Consider the following 18004-nt stretch of genomic DNA (forward strand, 5'->3'; position numbering starts at 1 on the left):
CTGAAGAGGCCAAGATGCTTCAATGCCTTTGGTCATGACCGTTGTTCCTCTCTAAACCTTCTCAGTAATAAAACCCCCATCTAGAGATGAAGGGAACAGAAAGGCTGATAATAATCCACAGACATGCACAGTGGCACCACCACGTGCTCTATTCTCCTAACATCGGACTTATGCCTTTTTTTTTAAACTGCTGTTAAGTACAAAGCTGATGTTTTCATACAACTACCATCATAATCCCAAGGTCTCACTCTAATGGATAAGTATCGCCACAGAGCTCATCATTTTATACGTAATGCTTGTACTGCCTCATTCCCATATATGCCACTTTATATTCAGCTTCTCATAAGTTCAGCTAGCATTTTGTTCTCCAGACAGCAACTCTCAAAAGGTCCTTTAGCAGCTGTTCACTTGTATGGCTTGAGGTAAGACAAATTCTTTGTGATTGAGGCCACAAGTAGTCAGAGATGCTATGGCAGTGTGGAATACGTGCAAAGTGCTTTCTGATCAACGGATTACTGATTAATGGAAGCTGTACATAAAGCTTTCATATATTATTATTCTGTTTGCTTCACCAGCCTAACTGCCCATGAAGATGTGAAATCAACACTTAAATTGAAATGAATTTGTGCTTCCTCAGTGTCGGTCCGACAGAAGGAACACAGAAGTGCTCTACTGCATCAAACACCAGCGTCCTGATTGTAAGAGCAGGCGTTACATACATTAAAGGAAGGATATGCAAGAAGCCATAAGGTAGATGCCTTTGAAATGACTCAGAGAAGATTCTACCGCAGTCTGAGAGTAGCTGAAAGTTTCATCATTAAAAGAAATCCCTAATATTCCTGTCAATGTTACCATTCTCCATAGAAATGCTTGCCTCTGCACCGAACTCAATTAACTAGGGCTTGGCACCATGTGCGGTATTGAACTCTGCAGGTTACTTACGTCTGTAAAGAATATATACATTTTTCATTAACTGCAAATGTTTTGCTTCTCAGTGTCAATTCCCAGGCTCCTAAAAGCCCAGAGCAGGTTATCTCACCACACCGTTATACACTGAAAACTCCAAATTAACTTTTCTGCAGCCTGTTTTCTGTAGGCTTTTCCAGTACTGGCTATAAGCACGCATTAGTTATTTCCACAGAGATTTACGCTAAAGCTCTCTATCTAAGTGTCAGAAAAAAGCACTGGCTTCAAGCTGCAAATTTTATTTATTGTTATCACCCAAAGATCTTTTTGCTGACACACTGCCTTGCCATCGTTTCCATCCCAAACCAGTGCCATTCCCTTTTTACAAAGCCTGCCATTCATTTGCATTTACCCTCCTTTTGAGCAGGGGTAAATGCACTGAGCCAGTCCAGGGTCCTGGTCTACTATACTGAAACATTTTAGAAAGCATGAAAACACCAAAGGATGGGTTTTAGTTTTCAGCAAACCTCTCCAGTCACCCTCTCCTGTCTCTACCCCGCTCTCCTGAAATAATAATAATAAAAATCACTTCTATGAACTGATTTTATTGTACATCTATGGAAAATTTAGGCCTTACAGAGTTTCCCCAATAGCTATGGTATTAGCAGAAACCCTTATAAGATTACGAGGGTTAATTGGAAGTAACCTAATTAATAGAATAAATCCTGTGTAAGAAAAGAAACAGAAGAAAAGCTGTTTTTAACTCTGGTTGCTGGGAAACCGCTTTTGCTCTTGTTAGCTTGAGGGAGATATACAGAACGTGTAGAGAGAGATCTGCAATGCAGCAAGAAAGAATTTTGGACTTTGCAATACAGATCAAATTTTAAAGCAGATCTTTACGCTTAGAGATTTATTACCTATTTTATCTGCCATATTAAAATACTGGTTTTGAACTGACTGACTTAAAAAAAATACAGTCTACGGACTGGGGGTCTTTAGGCCCAATCTGTGGGTTTCAAGGGAACCACACCTCCACCTGTGAGCCCCCTCGAGAAGCGGCTCAAATCCATTACATTCAGCGTATACTGGGTCTGATCCTCACACCATCACAGTACCTATCAACGTTTTCAGACTGCCTGAAGTGCTTTACTTCAGACACCACTTCTCCTGTCTCAAGTTGTGCCAGAGGAGGTTCAGATTGGACATTAGGAAGAATTTCTTCATGGAGGGGGTGGTCAAGCACTGGAATGGGCTGCCCAGGGAAGTGGTGGAGTCCCCATCCCTGGAGGTATGTAAGAGACGTGTGAACGTGGCACTAAGGGCCCTGGTTTAGTGCTGGGACTCAGCAGGTTAAGATGATGGTTGGACGTGATGATCTTGAAGGTCTTTTCCAACCTCGACGATGCTATGATTCCTGAAATTCTCACTGCACCAGAACTTCAGACCTGAGAAATTCTGCTGCTCAAATGAAAAAACATTCAAACATCTGTAAAAGCACTCCTCTTGTACGAGGTACGTGCTCCCTCTCTCTTCCCTAATACACCATCCTGGCAGATGGCAAAGCATTAAGACATAGAGGTTAGGGTGTTCTTCCAAGCAGCCCTAGGTCAACATGCCCAGCTCTCTTGGTGGACAACAGAAACGTCTGAAGTTTTACAACTTGCTTCCCCTCACAAACCAACAGGTTTCAAGGACAAAGGTTTCACTGGCTTCCCTGCCCATGGCAGGGGGTTGGAATTAGATGGTCTTTAAGGTCCCTTCCAACTCGATCCGTTCTGTGATTGTATGGTGAGCTATCACTCACATCATTGTTCTAGGGCAATGCGTAGGATGAGTCTGGATATTTATTGTTTGTGGTATCAGCTGATCCTCATGAGTCAGTGCCATGCCCTGTTTTGGCCTACTCCTGCTTTAACAGTGGCTGTGCCTGTTAGCTGTGATTTCTGAATACAAGGCAGAAAGCCCAAAGAGTTAACTGAAACAAATGCAACTTGACGTTACATAAAGCTATTCACACACTAGATTTTGAGAAATCCACATATGTCTTGACTGCCTGATTATCAACCACAAAATCTATTATTCAAGAGCTGCATGGTGCTAGAGCTGAGCTGTCAGTATAAGTTGCAATCACATGTTGCATTCAAGAGCACTAGTAAGTAATGCTTTCTCTCGTCATTTTATGGCAGTGAAACCCAGGGCGGTGAGATTTTGTTTCATGCTGTGATAAGCACACAAACTTCCTTTCCTGCTTAAGAAATAAGTTACATATTTCTTATACTACTTATAATACTGTTACTCTAACGTCCAGAGTTCTCTGCTAGTTAACAACAATTAGCGTCACCTCATGTGAAAGATGAAATGAAAGTCTCTCCTGGCTCCTCCCAGCATCACAACAGAACACTTTCTGAAACTACTGTGAACTTGCTTCAGCGAAGACTATCCCTCCTCTGCCACACAGGCAGTATTTTCTCATCTGTTCTGCCAATTCGATCTCTCACTGAGGACAAGGCTGCTGAGATATCCTTCATCCCCCTACTCTCCTCCCTTGGACCGCACCACACACATGCTTTGGTGTTCTCTCTCCAGACATGAACGCTCAGGGACCTGGTTACAGCTCCTGGCTGACATCCTCCTCCTCCTCCAGCCAGCTCCATGTCCATTCTGAGGACTGCAATGGAGCTGCCTTCAAAGGTAGTAGGCATCTCCCCCAGCCAAGACTCAAACCTGACCTTCACCTTTATTCACTCCTGTTATCAGCTGCCATCAGACATGTTTCTGTACTGGTTCTCAGGCCTCGACTAGGAGTTCTTTCCAGAAGAGTCCTTGCTACTTGGGAATCCCTGCAGTGAGCTGCTAGAGCCAGCAAGTGGCTTGTTTTTGTACTTCTGTGCCACAATGACTACAACTGGAAATGAGTATATGGCCCTGAATATTGTGACTGACTGACCACCAGAAGATTCTCGGCTTGTTTCCTGCTGAGCCTAAACTGGAGGTAAAGTCTCAAGTCCCTTATGTAAAACCCTACTCTGTGTCAATGCAGTTGTTAGTCACTGCAAAGCCATGAGCAATTATATGGAGGGCTGCAGAGGAGAGATGTGTTACCTTGAGCTATGCTTAGGTGACAAAACTGAAGCCCAATAGCTTAACGCCACCCTGTGTATGTCACAGAGCACTTCCGCCTCAAAACCAAAATGAGGTTCTGGCTGTGTTTGTTAAAGCTGTCACCATCCCAAACCTGTTTCTTTTAGGCTGTATCCATGCCAAGAGAGGCTCTGTATTCAGCACTAAGACACTAATGAGAGTTATAGCACCGTCTCTTTGGACGGATGCTCATGATTATCACATTCCCTTATCATGCACCATCACATTAGAAGAGAAAGGCATGACAGCAGACAGTTACACACCACAGGAAGACCTTATTGCTATTAAATCAGTCACGTATGAATAGCAGCAATTTTAAAGGCAGATCAACAAATTAAATTTTAGTTAAAAGAAAAAAGAAAATACTCCAGGCAGTTTATAATCTGCAGAACCCTACACAGCAACATGACTACAAGGTTTCTGTCTACCATTAGTCAGGTAAAACTGCCAAACTCGTAAACGAAAGGCTCTGGATGTTCCACACAGCGCTGTCCACATCGCCCTCTGTCAGAGGCTGCCATCCCTGCAGCAGACAGCAGAGAGAGCAGTGCGATTCCACGCACCGGACTGGGATGCCAGCCTCGGGCTCTGTGTACCAGCAGACGCAGAGATCACAAGGAAACCTACCGGCGTAGTGGTAATTTGCCAAAGGATGACACTTCAATCTCACTGGCTTCCTCAACAGCAGCTTCTCAAGAGTAACCTAAATGAATAAGTAGAAGGAAAAAAAAAAACAAAAAAAACAGAATTAGCACATGCAGTCAGTTGCTACATACAACTGCATTCAGGAGACTACTTGGTAGGATATTAAATAAAATTATCTTTTTTTTTTTGTCACACAAAACTCACACCAAATTACCCCAAGGTCCATTAACACTGTGGCTCACATAAGAGCACCCAGTGCACACCTGTCCAGCCTTCATTAGCACAAATGTGGCTATTACTTAGCAACTTCCAGCAATTCCCTCCCTCCTGATTGCCACAGACAAATATGATCATAGTGTTTAATTTGATATTATTAATTAATATTAATATTTAATGGTTGATTTGGTAGCATTGTTTTAGAACACCTGTTTAAGTCACCATCTGTCAGGAATGACAACAAGTAGAGTTAATTCTCCTTTGGATCAGGGAGAAAGATGATTTGTGGATTCCTGATTTTTTTTCCCCCCAGATGATGCATATTCCCATACAGCAAATGTCAAATCCTGACAATACGACTCAGACACCTGTCTCAGAGCCCCCCAGATACAGCTAATGGAGCCTGACGAAAGTGGGATGCAAGTTAAAGGACACCATGTTAGACTATCTCGTGAGATTCATTCCAGCCCTGTGTTCTGTTGCATTTTATTTTAAATTGGCTCTCCAGGAACTGGGGCAGGACCTTGTCTTTCCTTAACACTGGGCAAAAGGGATGTTTTGCCTTAGCTAGTAATGTTCCCATCACAAAGCTAACGCAAACATTTGAAATGCATTATTTATATGAGAACTGTATGCAATTACCTCACAGTACCAAACAAATAAGTAGATGTGATTGCTGCCTAAAAAATAAATAAATAAATAAGTAAATTTTATAAGGGCTAGAAGAAGACTAAGCTCTCTGTGACCACAAAGCCTGTGAAATATCAGGTCTGGAGAAAGCACTGGGAGACAAAGCCCCAAGGCTATAAACTAAGCAATCTTATCTATCCGAAATATACAGTAAGCCTTCAAAGAGTGACTGCTTTGAAATTTAAATTTATTAAAGAATGAAAGGGAAAAGTCATTCCCCAAAAATGTTACAGGATGCTTAAAGCATCACTGCTAATCAATCAGAAATCTCTTTTTTATATAACCATATCTAAATCCATTTAATAAAGCACGCTAATTTATCTGCAAAGAGGATCATCTCTCCCGTTTCAGCTTATCTTACCATAATATCTCCGTTTGCCTCAAAGAGGGAGTGCAAAGCATATTCCGAGTTAGTTCCTCCACCAGGTAACACACTGGAACAACTCATATTTAAGAGGTCTTCCACTGTTAGAAACAAGTCAACATTTTACTGCTAATACTGTACCTGTCGGTTAAACAACCCGAGCCAACGATTCTGTAACTACAGACAATGTAGTTGAGGGCAGCAGCTTTCACATTTTCCCTCCCCAGGGTAATTATTCTCCTGGTTTTAGGATCACTCACTGAGGAGGGGACGTGACAGGATTTTCAGAGCACGTCCCTGGGATGTGATGGAGTATTATAAAGCCAGAGGCAGAGACCTGGCTGTGAGCAGTGGCTTGCACAGATACATATGGTCAGTGATGCTGCTGCACCAAGAAAGCTCCAGTCAGGGCAGAGGAACAGAAATGGACCACACTTGAGCAGGAACAAACTCTGTTCAGGGCTGGAGTAATCAATAAGACCATCAAATTTCATCTCTGTTATGGTCCCAGGATAGGCCTAGGAACCAAGAGCTGCCTCTCACCTGTGATCTCTGCCCTTACCCCAGGCAGTGCAGTGCACAAAAATCTCTTCCTGGCAATAACCTTTCCCTGTTGGCTGCCAGAGAACACTTCAGCCACATTAAAGGCCCGGAATGTTGCTCTGAATCTGTAACATGCAGTTCTGGTCTTCTGCCCTGAGTTCTCAGTAATTAACACTCTCTTGAATCTTTTGTACAGTATACAAATGAGAAATTGATGGGAATTTCTTCAGCAGACACAGGGTGATGTATGGCTGTTTAGAACAGCAAGTCATCATACCCCTTTGTTGGAAGACTTTGTTCTCCAGTTCTGGCCATGGTTTCCAAACCAAAGTAGCCTTGTGCACATCTTTGTCCATTAGCAACCTGTCCTGCAGCTCAGGAATATCGGCCTGGAACCTGGACCCAATATTGATTCGTCTATAAGAACAAACAAACAAGTATTCGACTATGCAGCATGCAGAAAAAACGGAAGTCACATTAGTGTTCATTTTGTTCCCAACAAAACTTTTATTACACTGGAGCGGCAGGAAATTGTGTCAGACTGCTTTACGCAATGCTTTACTCTCAGTGGGATAAGTATTTTGAATACTAGAGAGAACTGACCTCTTGGGGGGAATCCAGAATTTCCATACACAATTTAAACTATATTGAGACACCATACCTTACAGATAAAGAAAACCCAAGCTAGCTTATATACGTGCTGAGTAGCAAAGAGGCTAGATGCAGGAAATGCTAGCTTTCTGTTCCATAGAGAATGGCACTCTGGCAGAAAGCAGAGACATTACTGCTTCGGGAGGGGGGTAACGTTGTTTGCGGACTGCCCTGGGGAACCTACCAGATAACACCTCTCTCCAAAGCTCCACAGAGAGTACCTACATATATATATATATATATATATGTATACATGTATATGTGTGTATATATATATGTATATGTGTATATGTGTGTGTATATATATATATATCTCTATAATAGCAAAAGTACTGGAGCAGCGTATGTTCTCCTTGTGACCCTTTCTCCAGCCACCATTAACCGTTTCCCACCTTCAGTGGCTCCCACCAAGCCTCTCCTAGCATTTCAGAACCACGACACCCACATCTCCCACAGGCACTTTGCTCCAGGAGTCCTCAGCCATCACGCCGAGTACCCTTAAATGCATCCAGACCAACATGCTTCAGGCAGCCGAACGCTACCTGCCCAGTTCAAAATATTTCAGGGCACGCACTCTAGGCTAGAGCTGGTCTATCAAAGCAGTGACAAAAGCAATACTGTTTTTCTTACGGTTCAACAGTCTGTTCTCCGGGCCCAGGCGTCACTGGAATGACACTTCCATCAATACTATCTGAAACAGAGATTGGAGTGCCGGTGTTTAGAACATATTTTGGTAACAACAGTATCCCTGCTGATGCTCCACCTCCCAGGCTATATTGCCACCTTCCTATTAACATCCTGCAGGAATCGGTGAGACGTCAGGGTACATCTGGGAGAGCTAGCAGCACTTGGGATGTGTTTGGCTCAAAACTGCCTAGTTCCTGCATAATCAGGTGTATTTCTCATGTAAAAGAGTAGTCAGGCACAATACACAGGGTTAAGTAATAGCTGAGGGGCTAAAACAAGTTCACTTTAAAGCACATACCATCAACAATGACTAAAAGTTCTCTATACTCTGCTGGTCTGGAGGAGAACATTAGTCAGGATGGTAAAACAGCTGAATACAAAGAACACACAATGCTTTAGGTTCCTTAAAGCAATTCTTAATTTGGCTTTTGGAGCTGTAGCTCTGCGATACCTCCCTGCCACCTTTGACTGTACCCATCAATGCTGCATCTTCGATGTACCTTCATTCATATCTACAGCATCTTCTGGCTTGTTTGCCACACAGTCTTTCCCCCTTTCAGAAAAGCTTTTGCTTTAACTCTTCCTCGCTCTCTCCCCTACCTGACCTACTATTTTGTCCTATTCGACTCAAAACCGTAACCTCTGCAAGTCAAGTGCTGCTACTTCAACTGTTCTGAAAACATCCTTTCACTGAAGCACTGAGAACATCTTTTGTGAGATGAAATGATTTTGTAAATAATTCTGCATCAAAATGCAACCCCATCCCTCCCCAACCCTCCACTCAGGAATTTCCATTTTGCTTCGGTTTTTGAGGAAACTAACAACTAGATTTTAATGAAGTTATGAGAAGATGAAAGATTTGTGCACAGACTACTTTCCTGAAGGTGGAGATGGCCAGTCCCGATTTCTACTTTCTATTTCCCAATTTTCTCCAAAAAAGAGCAAGCAGACAGAAAGGAAAACATAAGATAAATCTGTGAGTCTACTCATGCCTACCCCAAAGCATGACAGGCTATAGCATTTACCCTTGCTGCCTCCAACAAAAAGCCACCCAGCATGTTTTTTCATCATTTGAGGAGCACTGGTGTGGTACTGCAGCACAGAAAGGAAAACAGGGAACCAAAACCACATCAGCACTGGTTACAAGAGTTTGTCACATGCTTGTCTCCCAAGCCAGAGTGGTTCTGATGAGAGGACAGATAGGTTACCAACCTCCAAGAGAGGAGTGGGAAAAGTGACAGGAGCTTCACTTTCTTTGGATTGCAGGACACAGGTGGTGGCCTGCTAAGTAAGATTTCAACTTGCTCCTTGCATTTTCATGCTAATAACCTGCTCAGTTTACAAAGCTAAGAAGGAGGTGAAAGAAGGGCAATGGGAGCTCTAAGGCATTGCTATGATAGCACAGGCAACTTACATCACAAAATCTGGAGTGACTCAGGGTAGAGTTACCACCTCCTTTCTACTGGGAGGCTTCTTCCATTCTATTACGGAAAGGTTACCCTTTCTCAATATTTAGACATAAAGACTACCTAAATCGTTAAAGGGAACAAATGTCATGCCCGTGTTTCTACCACCATGATCAGGTATGATTAGCCACCTTTGCTTGTGAAGCACCAAAGAAAAACAAAACCCCAAGGCTCAAACTAAATCTCTTCCCTCACCTCAGACAGCCTTGCTGTATGGAGGGGCACAGCAGCCCTTCCTGGAGGCAGCCCACGGTGAAAGAGCACGGCCTTTCTCACTGGTTAGGCCCCTCTGTTCACTTTATGCTTTTAACACCACCTCTCCCAAATCGAATGCAAAAACACTGAGGAAGATGGACTTGTCCTGTGACGTAACACAACCAGCCACACGCGTGCTCACATGTAAAATCCTCAGCGTGGTACCACCAGGAAAGAGCTCGGCGGTGTCTGCTACACGCTGCCCCCCTGTAGATATAACACTTACTGGACCGACACAGGAGCACCCGTGGAGTAGGCGTGAGCGGAGTAAGCGGCAGCTGAGCGTGCGAGGTGCTGTGAGATGACGTGATGACGCTGCTGAAGAGCCCGGACCCTTGCCGAACGGGACTAAGCATCGGTGGCGGAGTGTAGGGGGGGAGCTCATGCGGCCGGTCCAGCAGATGATCTCCGAGGACGCGGGGAGAGCGAAGCTGACTCTGGTACAGCATGGCACCGGAGTGGGACATGCTGAAGTTGAAGGAAGGAGGAGGTATGAAGAGAGGTTCGGGTCTATGCCGATACTTCTTCTTGTCCTGCAATGGTTTTAAGTTTTCTTCCAATTTCGAAGCACTTTGATGAGGTTTTTTGCTGATTTCCTAAAGGAAAACATACAGAACTGGAATATTTAGCCATGCTTACATGTGGTTTGCATTGAACACAGTTCCCCACAGCCTAGGGCACAGAATACAGCCACAGAAATGCTGTTACCAGCAGGCAGTTATTCAGGTACTGGTCAGTACAGTATCTGGTCCTACCCAGAAACCACAGAGGAAAGAGGAGAGCCAGGAAGAATTACCCTCACCTCCCACAGGGATCCCTCTGGGTCAAGGCAGGGCTGAGCTGGAGGCACAGACCTGGAGAGGCTGCAGCCAGCTTTTGAAGGTGCAAAGAGCAATCCTTGCAGGCCACGAGTCTCCCACACCCTTCAGCTCCACCTGAACACCCTGGGCACTTCAATTTGCACTGAATACACAAAGGCTATTGCAAGTTGCTTCACTATCCAGCCACGGTTTATTAGGAAGTTTATACAAGATGTTTTCCAATGCATTTATTTTGTTTGACTAAGAAGGACGTATGAGCTCAGTGAAATTACTGCAGCACTCAGCAGCAGGAAAGGAAGAAAAATGTAATAAATTCAAATTCTTCGCCTCTTATCACTACATTCCCATCAGCTTGAGTACAGTCCAGCTGCAACAAATCCTAAATTTAACTCTCTCCTCTTGGAGGAAAAAAAGGGTAGTAGATAACCATTTGGGAAATTCAGGCATTCAAACACTCCTCAAATCTGACGGTTAAAAATCATTTAACACTAAATCCCTAGAAATCACAGAAAGCAGAAGATACAAAAGTTGTGCAAACCTAGGATCTGGATATCCTGAGGGTGGGTAAGAAATAGGTTTTCAGATTATGCTTTAAAAATGTACAGAAGCTGGTAGATGAACACAGTCGTAAATGCGCTGCTTTATGGTGTACAGATTGGAGACCTAAGGATTAACTTTGAAAACGGAAGAAAATTTTTGACAGACAAGACAGGGTTACTCCAGAATGTCTGCATCATCTATAAGTACTATTACTATGTAAAAGAATTACTACCATCTATGTTTATACAATATATATCTTTACACCATGGGTGGTTCCTGAGAATCACATTCACCCAATAAAAATCATGTTAAAGAAGCATTAGCACTGTCACCCTTTATCCCTTACATTAATGTGTTCCAGCTTGTGGAAATGTTTTTGATTACAGAGGTCCTGTCCTCTCTGTTAGATCATGGCTGTATCCTCTCCAACAGCTGTTGATGGTTTTGCTCTCCAAAAAAAGTTAAGTTTCAGAAAATTTTTCATTTAGTAGAAGGAAAAAGTGCAGCTCTACAGAGAATTTTATAGATAACGAGCATTCAGAACAGCAAGAGGGTGAAGGTTACCTACAATCACAGACATAGCCCGTCACGATGGTGAACATTTAGTGTTCACAGAGGTGAAAGTGAAAAGACTCTAAACTTAACAAAAAAACAACAAACTAGCAACACCCCACCCCAACAATCCCCCCCCCAAAATGTAAGTCCAGATCTATGTCTTTGACTAAAGGCTTGTTTTGTTCTGCTCTTTAAATGTGAAAAAGCTGGCATTCTTCTCACTAGTGTAAAATCAACTAACCAGCCAAGATGACATCTCAAACAGTTAAGTACACCTTAGCCTCACTACACCAACACTACTTTCAAAAAAGACCACACTGAATATTAAAGGAGATCTTGGTGCCTGTGGATTTTCAGTGCAGAATCACCTCGACACTTCTCTGAAGCTCCAGAAACTGATGTCCATTATTCAAGAACTTATGCTTCCAACTGGGCCCCGCTGCCCCAGCTCAACAAATCCACTCTGGGTAGACCCTGATGGACCTCACTTGACTGCTGGGTTCACCACACCTAGCAGCCTGTAGTCTTGCTGAAAACTTACTTCCTTCTGCTGATTGACTTCTACTGATTCCGTGAATTTGTGAGCAATTTTCTGGACAGCTCAAAGCACAGTGCAAATGCAACATGGTTTCAGTTCTTTGGTTAAAGAAGAAAATTAGAGTCTCCAGTGGCACAATCCCTTTACAGAAGAAAAGGGAACTGCAGATCTTCTGGTGTTTGAATGTTTCCAGTGCTGCTACTTATATAAAAGACGGGATCTAGGATCTAAATTCAGGAAACTGAATTTAATTTGCTTGGGCAATAACAAAGACTACCAACCTTAATTTTGAGTGAATGAACATACATTTAGCCAAACTCTGGCAGATTTAATCACAGTCACTTTATAAACGTTGCAGAAATACACAAGCCCAAGCCACCTACTCTGATGTCTCTAGAGAAGATCTCCCACTCAGAGCTCATGGATTCAGAAAAGACTGTCCCTTTCCTCTCCAGAAACTAGAAATAGAAAAGAGAAACTGCACTGGCAAGTTACAAGCTAAGTACTGTGAGATGTTGGTTTCCACAGTAGAGTGGAAGTTTATGTGTAAAATCTCCATCTGATAGGAAGAGAGTAAAGATTTTCTGTGTATTTAAATTAGCGTGCATGTCTGAGTGAAGGGTGAGGGGAGGGTGATAAATATACAAATATACAAAGAGCCACCCACGATGGTGTATGCTGTCCCCTCATTTAGCCGTCTGACTGGTGAGAAAATAAAAATCACTGGAGTATTTCTCCACATTATTATATAGATAATATTATATATAAGTAGAGTACTTATACTCCGCAGTAATCCCTTATCACAGCATAGTCTGCGAGCATGGATTCAAAAGAACGAGCAGCATCTATTCCTGCACTGGAATGTGAACAAAATGATACTGCTTGCTCCAGGACTCTTCAGGAAAACAATAAAGAGCGTTCTCACATCTCATTCAAGGGCTCATCAGTTCCTCGTGCGACTTGACAATTTCAGTTTTATGAGCGAAATGAAAGCACTAAGCACAGCTATTTTTCCTATGTCAGAATTCCCAATGATTAACCCTTAGATCTGATGCATGCAGAAGGAAAGGGAAAAATGACTTCATTTTAAAACTCTGAGTCAGCAAGCTTCATATTGGCTTAGAGCACGCACTAAGTACTGCACAGTGCCTTCCTATCTACAGCTGAAATGAGAAGCACATATATCTGACTCAAAAAACAGGAAGAAATAAAACTGCTGAATTTAAGCAATAACATAAAAACAAAGCAGCCTGAAAAGGAAAAAACAAAAACAGTAAAAAGATACTAAATCCCTTTGTTCTAGTGGGATAAAAAGAATATCACATTCCAATTTCAAATGGCTTATTTTCAGCTGAAGTCTTGATTCCCCAGTAAAGAGAAAATCAGTATTTTCAAAGGACCGAGGAAGAAATGATACGATGCCACGGCCTCTCTTTGTTTTTTAGGCATCATTAGGATTCCAGAAAATACTCTAAAACACGGGCATTTTAGAACACAGCAGCACTACAAGCAAAGGGATTTAACAAGCACAGCACAGTTAGTGGCAAGAAATGCAGCACTCACAGAGGACGAGCAGGGGTTGGCCACTTTTGGACTGCACGGTGGAGAGTAAGTCATCTTCACGAGAACGGGCATCTCATCATCTGACACAGAGTTGGCAGGCTTGTCTTTGACTGTGGCAGTGCTGGCAGAGGGCTGCGTGCTGGGCTCAGGTGACAGAAGCTTTACAGGGACAGACACTGGCATGATGATGGGCGCGAGGCTATCCACCTCTTTAGGCAGCGGCTGCTGTGGTGGTTTCTCTCCTTCATCCTGTACAGACAATTAGAGGCTTTCAGCCTGAGTGAGGGAGGGCTGCTTCTGGATCGATAACTACGCAACGTATGCACCGTGGCTGAAAAGAAGTGGCCACGGTTACGAAACACACAATAGCCTTGCTTCTTGGACTCTGTGTTTGCCTTGAACGAAGTTGGCAGATTACTTGCAACTCCCATACAGGATTTAGCCTCGGTGATAAACAACCACATTAAGCATCTTTACAGGATCACTTGCAGAATGGGCAATAAACATGTGCCCCTTTTTTTTTAGATCTCTATAAAGGCAGAATTCCCCATCACCCACCTAAAAACAAAAAGATACAGATGGTGTAACTGTGGTAGCTCTTTGCCTTCCCGTAGTTCTCCCCATCAAGAGAGAATTTTTAAAATACCAGGACGCTGAAGAACTGATTGACAGGCAAGTTATTTTTATTCAGAACAATTTAAACCCACATTTTTCATTTGGTATTTGTTGATACCTATAGAACTAAAACACTCGGGAAGAAAGCTGTCAAAGATTCAACAATCCTGCTCCTTCAATTAAAGCCTGGGAATGCTTCCAATAAACATCCCTTAGTCATCTAAGTAGTCCAAATGAAAATAAGGAAGACTTGATGTTCCTGATATTTCTAATATAATAAACAAACACAAGGGGAAAAATTCAGAAGCTTGTGCCATGACTTCGTAGTGTGTGTTTGTAATGTGCAGAGACACAAAGAGGCACAGACGTTGTTCTGTCTTCCACCACTCTCTCACTTTTAAGCGAGACTTCTGGCCTGTAAATTAGCAGAATTATGTGTATTTCTACTTACACAGGGTGTGACATAAAACAGCGCCAAGGAGAACAGGTTTTCACAGCAAAGCAAAGCGTGGCAAAGCAAGCAAACATCGACATCGAAAGAAGAGAGTCAAATACTGAAGTAAAATGAACTGCTACCTGTTTGAAGTTAGGAGATGCTCGTACTCCTCCATGAGATCTCATGTGACCATTCAGAGCAGGCAAACTCTTAAACTCCTTCAAGCATATTGAACACGTTAGCTTGTTCTTCACATCAGCTCTCTCAGGAAGTGTTTCTCTGTTCTGGCCACTATTGTTTGTTTTTTGTTTGTTTGGGTTTTTGTTTTTTAGCATGGAACAGAAGAAGAGACATCAGGTTGGCATGTTCCTTTCATTGCAGAGGACGCTTTTTTGTTAAGGAAGTCAATAAAATTTTACAGCTAAACGTTTATGAAGCCACAACTAAGCACAGGGTGAGTACTGTGGAATACACAGGTGATAACCTAGGTCAGCTGTTCCCAAGATGGGGAGAAGGAAACTTTCAAGCAGGAACTCCCTCTAACACGCTTTTTATAAGGTGACCTTTGATATGGAAAAGTCTGAGAAGCCAGGAGATCTATTGTGACAGATCTTCACTTCCCCTCTGTGACAGCACTCAGCGAGTACTTGGATGTAACGCCCCTACTTAGGGCAGACAACAGTGCTGGGGGACACCTCAGCCCTGCAGAGGCGAAACCTTAAGAAAAACAGAAGGTCCCTGCTGCTGAAGGTACAAATATAAATACATCATCGCCCTTCTCTTATAAATGCAACACCAAATGCAGACTGCTCCCCTGCCTGGTTCTTTTTTTTGTTTTGTTTTGTTTTTGGGGAAAGACAAAGCACTTGATTTTATTGCTAGAAGGGTGTGGAGTGTAAAATCACACAAGCTTATATCCAGAAAGCTAAAAAAAGATGTTTCTAGAAGAATAACATCTATGACCTACCCAGAGTGCATTCTCTTCCCTTTAAGATGCAGCACTGCTTTGTATTTCTCATATTTAAAACCACTGACACAAAAAATTAATACCTTTGTTCTGGCGACAGCGGCTGCAGTCTGCCGTCTGACAATTGCACCTGCTATCAAAAGGAGGAGAGGGAAAACGAGGAGAAAAAAGCAAAAAAGAATTTTTCAGGAAATAGTAATACATAAATGACCATCCTCACGGCTTTATGCGTGCATTCTGCACATGATTTTACTAATACTACAGGCCTCTGAACTGTGAGCCTTACATGTATCCAGCAAATCAATGCCCCTGTGAGCATGGCTAGCACAAGTTTTCTTGCACTCACCGGCTGTTCAAAGCCTTCCCTCTGACCCAGCAGTATTACTTTTGGAAACAAGGAGCTATGTCTTTGTGCACATTCAGGCCCTGAGGTGTTGAAAAAGGAGCAGGAGCACCTTGCTGTAACCGGGTTCCTCCTCCCCTGAACCCGACCCCAAGCTCCCCGAGCCCTCTCAGGAGGGAGCCAGCAGCCCCGCAGCAGTGGTTTCATGCTGCTGCCAGCCTGGCCTGTAGCCAAGCCAGCGATGCAGACAGGAAAGTCTGTTACCACAGCTCCCCAAATCATCCAAGCAACGCCGACTGCTCACATCCTAACTTCCCGGCTCTCCCGCAGCTGTTTCATTTCCATACCTGGCTGCTCTTCTACAAAACAAGTTTGGCTGAGCAGGGATGTGAAATGTCACCTACCTGAGGCCACCCGGCGCTGGGCGAGTCCTGCTGAGAGCTTTTGTTGTTCAGATGAGCTCCCGAGGGTGGCAAAAGAGTTCGATGAGGGACAGCGTTACCCACAGAGTTGATCTCCGGCCGCCCGGGATCCTCCGCTGTCTCTGGCGGCGTGAGGCCGACGTGGGAGTTCAGAGAGGGAGCTCTGCTCTCACTCGGGTATTGCTTCTGCTGGTCGTGCTGCTGCTGCAGCAAACCCTGCGGGTACAAGTGCCTGTACTGCTCGTGGGGGTCCTGGTAGCAATACTGAGGCACCGCTCCCAACTGGATGAGCTGCACAGGATGACTCGGGTCCTGAGGGTACTGGTGGGGTTCGTGCATAGTCTTTGGATCGGGTTCCCGGTGATACGGAGGAAGCTGCAGTTGCATCTGTTGCTGCTGTTGCTGTAGCTGCTGCATGACGGGTTGCGTTTGGTAATACTGAGCTATTTGCATCGGGCACTGCCTCTGCTGCTGCTGCCGAGTTGGCTGTGGCTGCTGCTGCTGGATCTCCTGTATCGAGAGCCGCTGATGCCCTTGCTGTGGCTGAGCGTAGTATTGAGCCTGCTGCAAGTGCTGCATCTGTTGCGGTAGGAGCTGCTGGGACTGCACTTGCTGGACGTGCGTCTGCCCTTGCTGAAAGGCGGAATGCATCTGCATCTGCGATAAATGCTGCTGGTAGTCGTAGTACAACTGTTGGTGCTGCATGACTTGCATTTGCTGCTTTTGCTGTGTGCTTGCAAAATTCTGGTGCGTTTGCTGTGGCACTGGTTGATATCTTTGTACACTGGAAGTTACAGGCTGTTGCTCAACCGCTGGCTTCTGGGACAGCAGCTGCCTGAGCGCGCTGTCACCAGAATTATCCACCATCGTAGACTCAGTGTGCAAAACCTGAGCCATGTTGTTGACTTGAATTCTCAGATTTTGGTTAGCAAATACTTGCGTAAAGGAGTCCAATTTATGCAGGACCCCACTGGTAATTTTTTGCGACCGATTTTCGCTGGGTTGCGAGTAAGAATATTGGTATCCGTCGTGAGACTCCCCCTGCCCGAGGGGGCTCCACATTGCGCTTTGATTACTCAAATTGTTCCTCGCTGGGACGTGGTTTCCTGAGCCAGAATGCGTCCATGTTTGTCTAGGTGTATCCATTGACCCAAGACTTTTTGAACCTACAGGCAAAGCTATACTGTCTCTTGAATCTTGGGGAAACTGGGGGGAGAGAGGGGACGCCTGGGGAGCATCCATAACAGATGTCCCGTAACTATGGTTTAGCGATGGAAGGGAGTTCATTTGGTGCTGTTGGTAGTACAAGTTCTCGTTGCTGTTGGCAGCATGGTTAGTTTTATACAATTGCTGGTCCCCCATTTTTGGTCACTTCTGTTCCAAACTTACAGGCACGCGAACCATTGAAATCTCTATGAACCCTGAGATAGCTGAGTGAGGGAGGGGAGGGGAGGGGAGGGGAAGAGAAGCTAGGATTACTTATAATTCAGCATGTCCGTGTGCATCACAAGGACTGCGATTTCCTCCAGTCTGTCAGTAATTCCAATCGCAGACTCAACGTTGCTTCACATCTTCAAAAAATGGACCACAGCGCAAATCTTATACAGACAGGTAATAGGTTCAATGCGCCAGGCACCTGT

General features: G+C 44.0%; 1 protein-coding gene across 4 annotated transcripts in view; it reads right to left on the reverse strand.

Annotated features, from left to right (window-relative positions):
• The window catches only part of TRERF1 (transcriptional regulating factor 1), a 99052-nt gene that overhangs the window by 4419 nt on the left and 76629 nt on the right, over positions 1-18004 (reverse strand). For 2 of the 4 annotated variants that reach the window (XM_080586324.1, XM_080586325.1), the window contains exons 4-12: positions 16347-18000; positions 15683-15732; positions 14773-14923; positions 13582-13830; positions 9791-10160; positions 7787-7847; positions 6783-6922; positions 5960-6063; positions 4675-4750 (exon numbers count right to left, since the gene is read on the reverse strand). In XM_080586324.1, coding sequence (XP_080442450.1) covers positions 4675-4750; positions 5960-6063; positions 6783-6922; positions 7787-7847; positions 9791-10160; positions 13582-13830; positions 14773-14923; positions 15683-15732; positions 16347-17726 — 2581 coding nt within the window. In that variant the 5' untranslated portion in view covers positions 17727-18000. The remainder of the gene's footprint in view (positions 1-4674; positions 4751-5959; positions 6064-6782; positions 6923-7786; positions 7848-9790; positions 10161-13581; positions 13831-14772; positions 14924-15682; positions 15733-16346; positions 18001-18004) is intronic. The other 2 variants (XM_080586326.1, XM_080586327.1) reach the window with 2 other exon arrangements.

The sequence above is a fragment of the Anser brachyrhynchus genome, assembly GCF_964034855.1.
Source record: "Anser brachyrhynchus genome assembly, chromosome: 3".
In the NCBI taxonomy this organism is placed as follows: Eukaryota; Metazoa; Chordata; class Aves; order Anseriformes; family Anatidae; genus Anser; species Anser brachyrhynchus.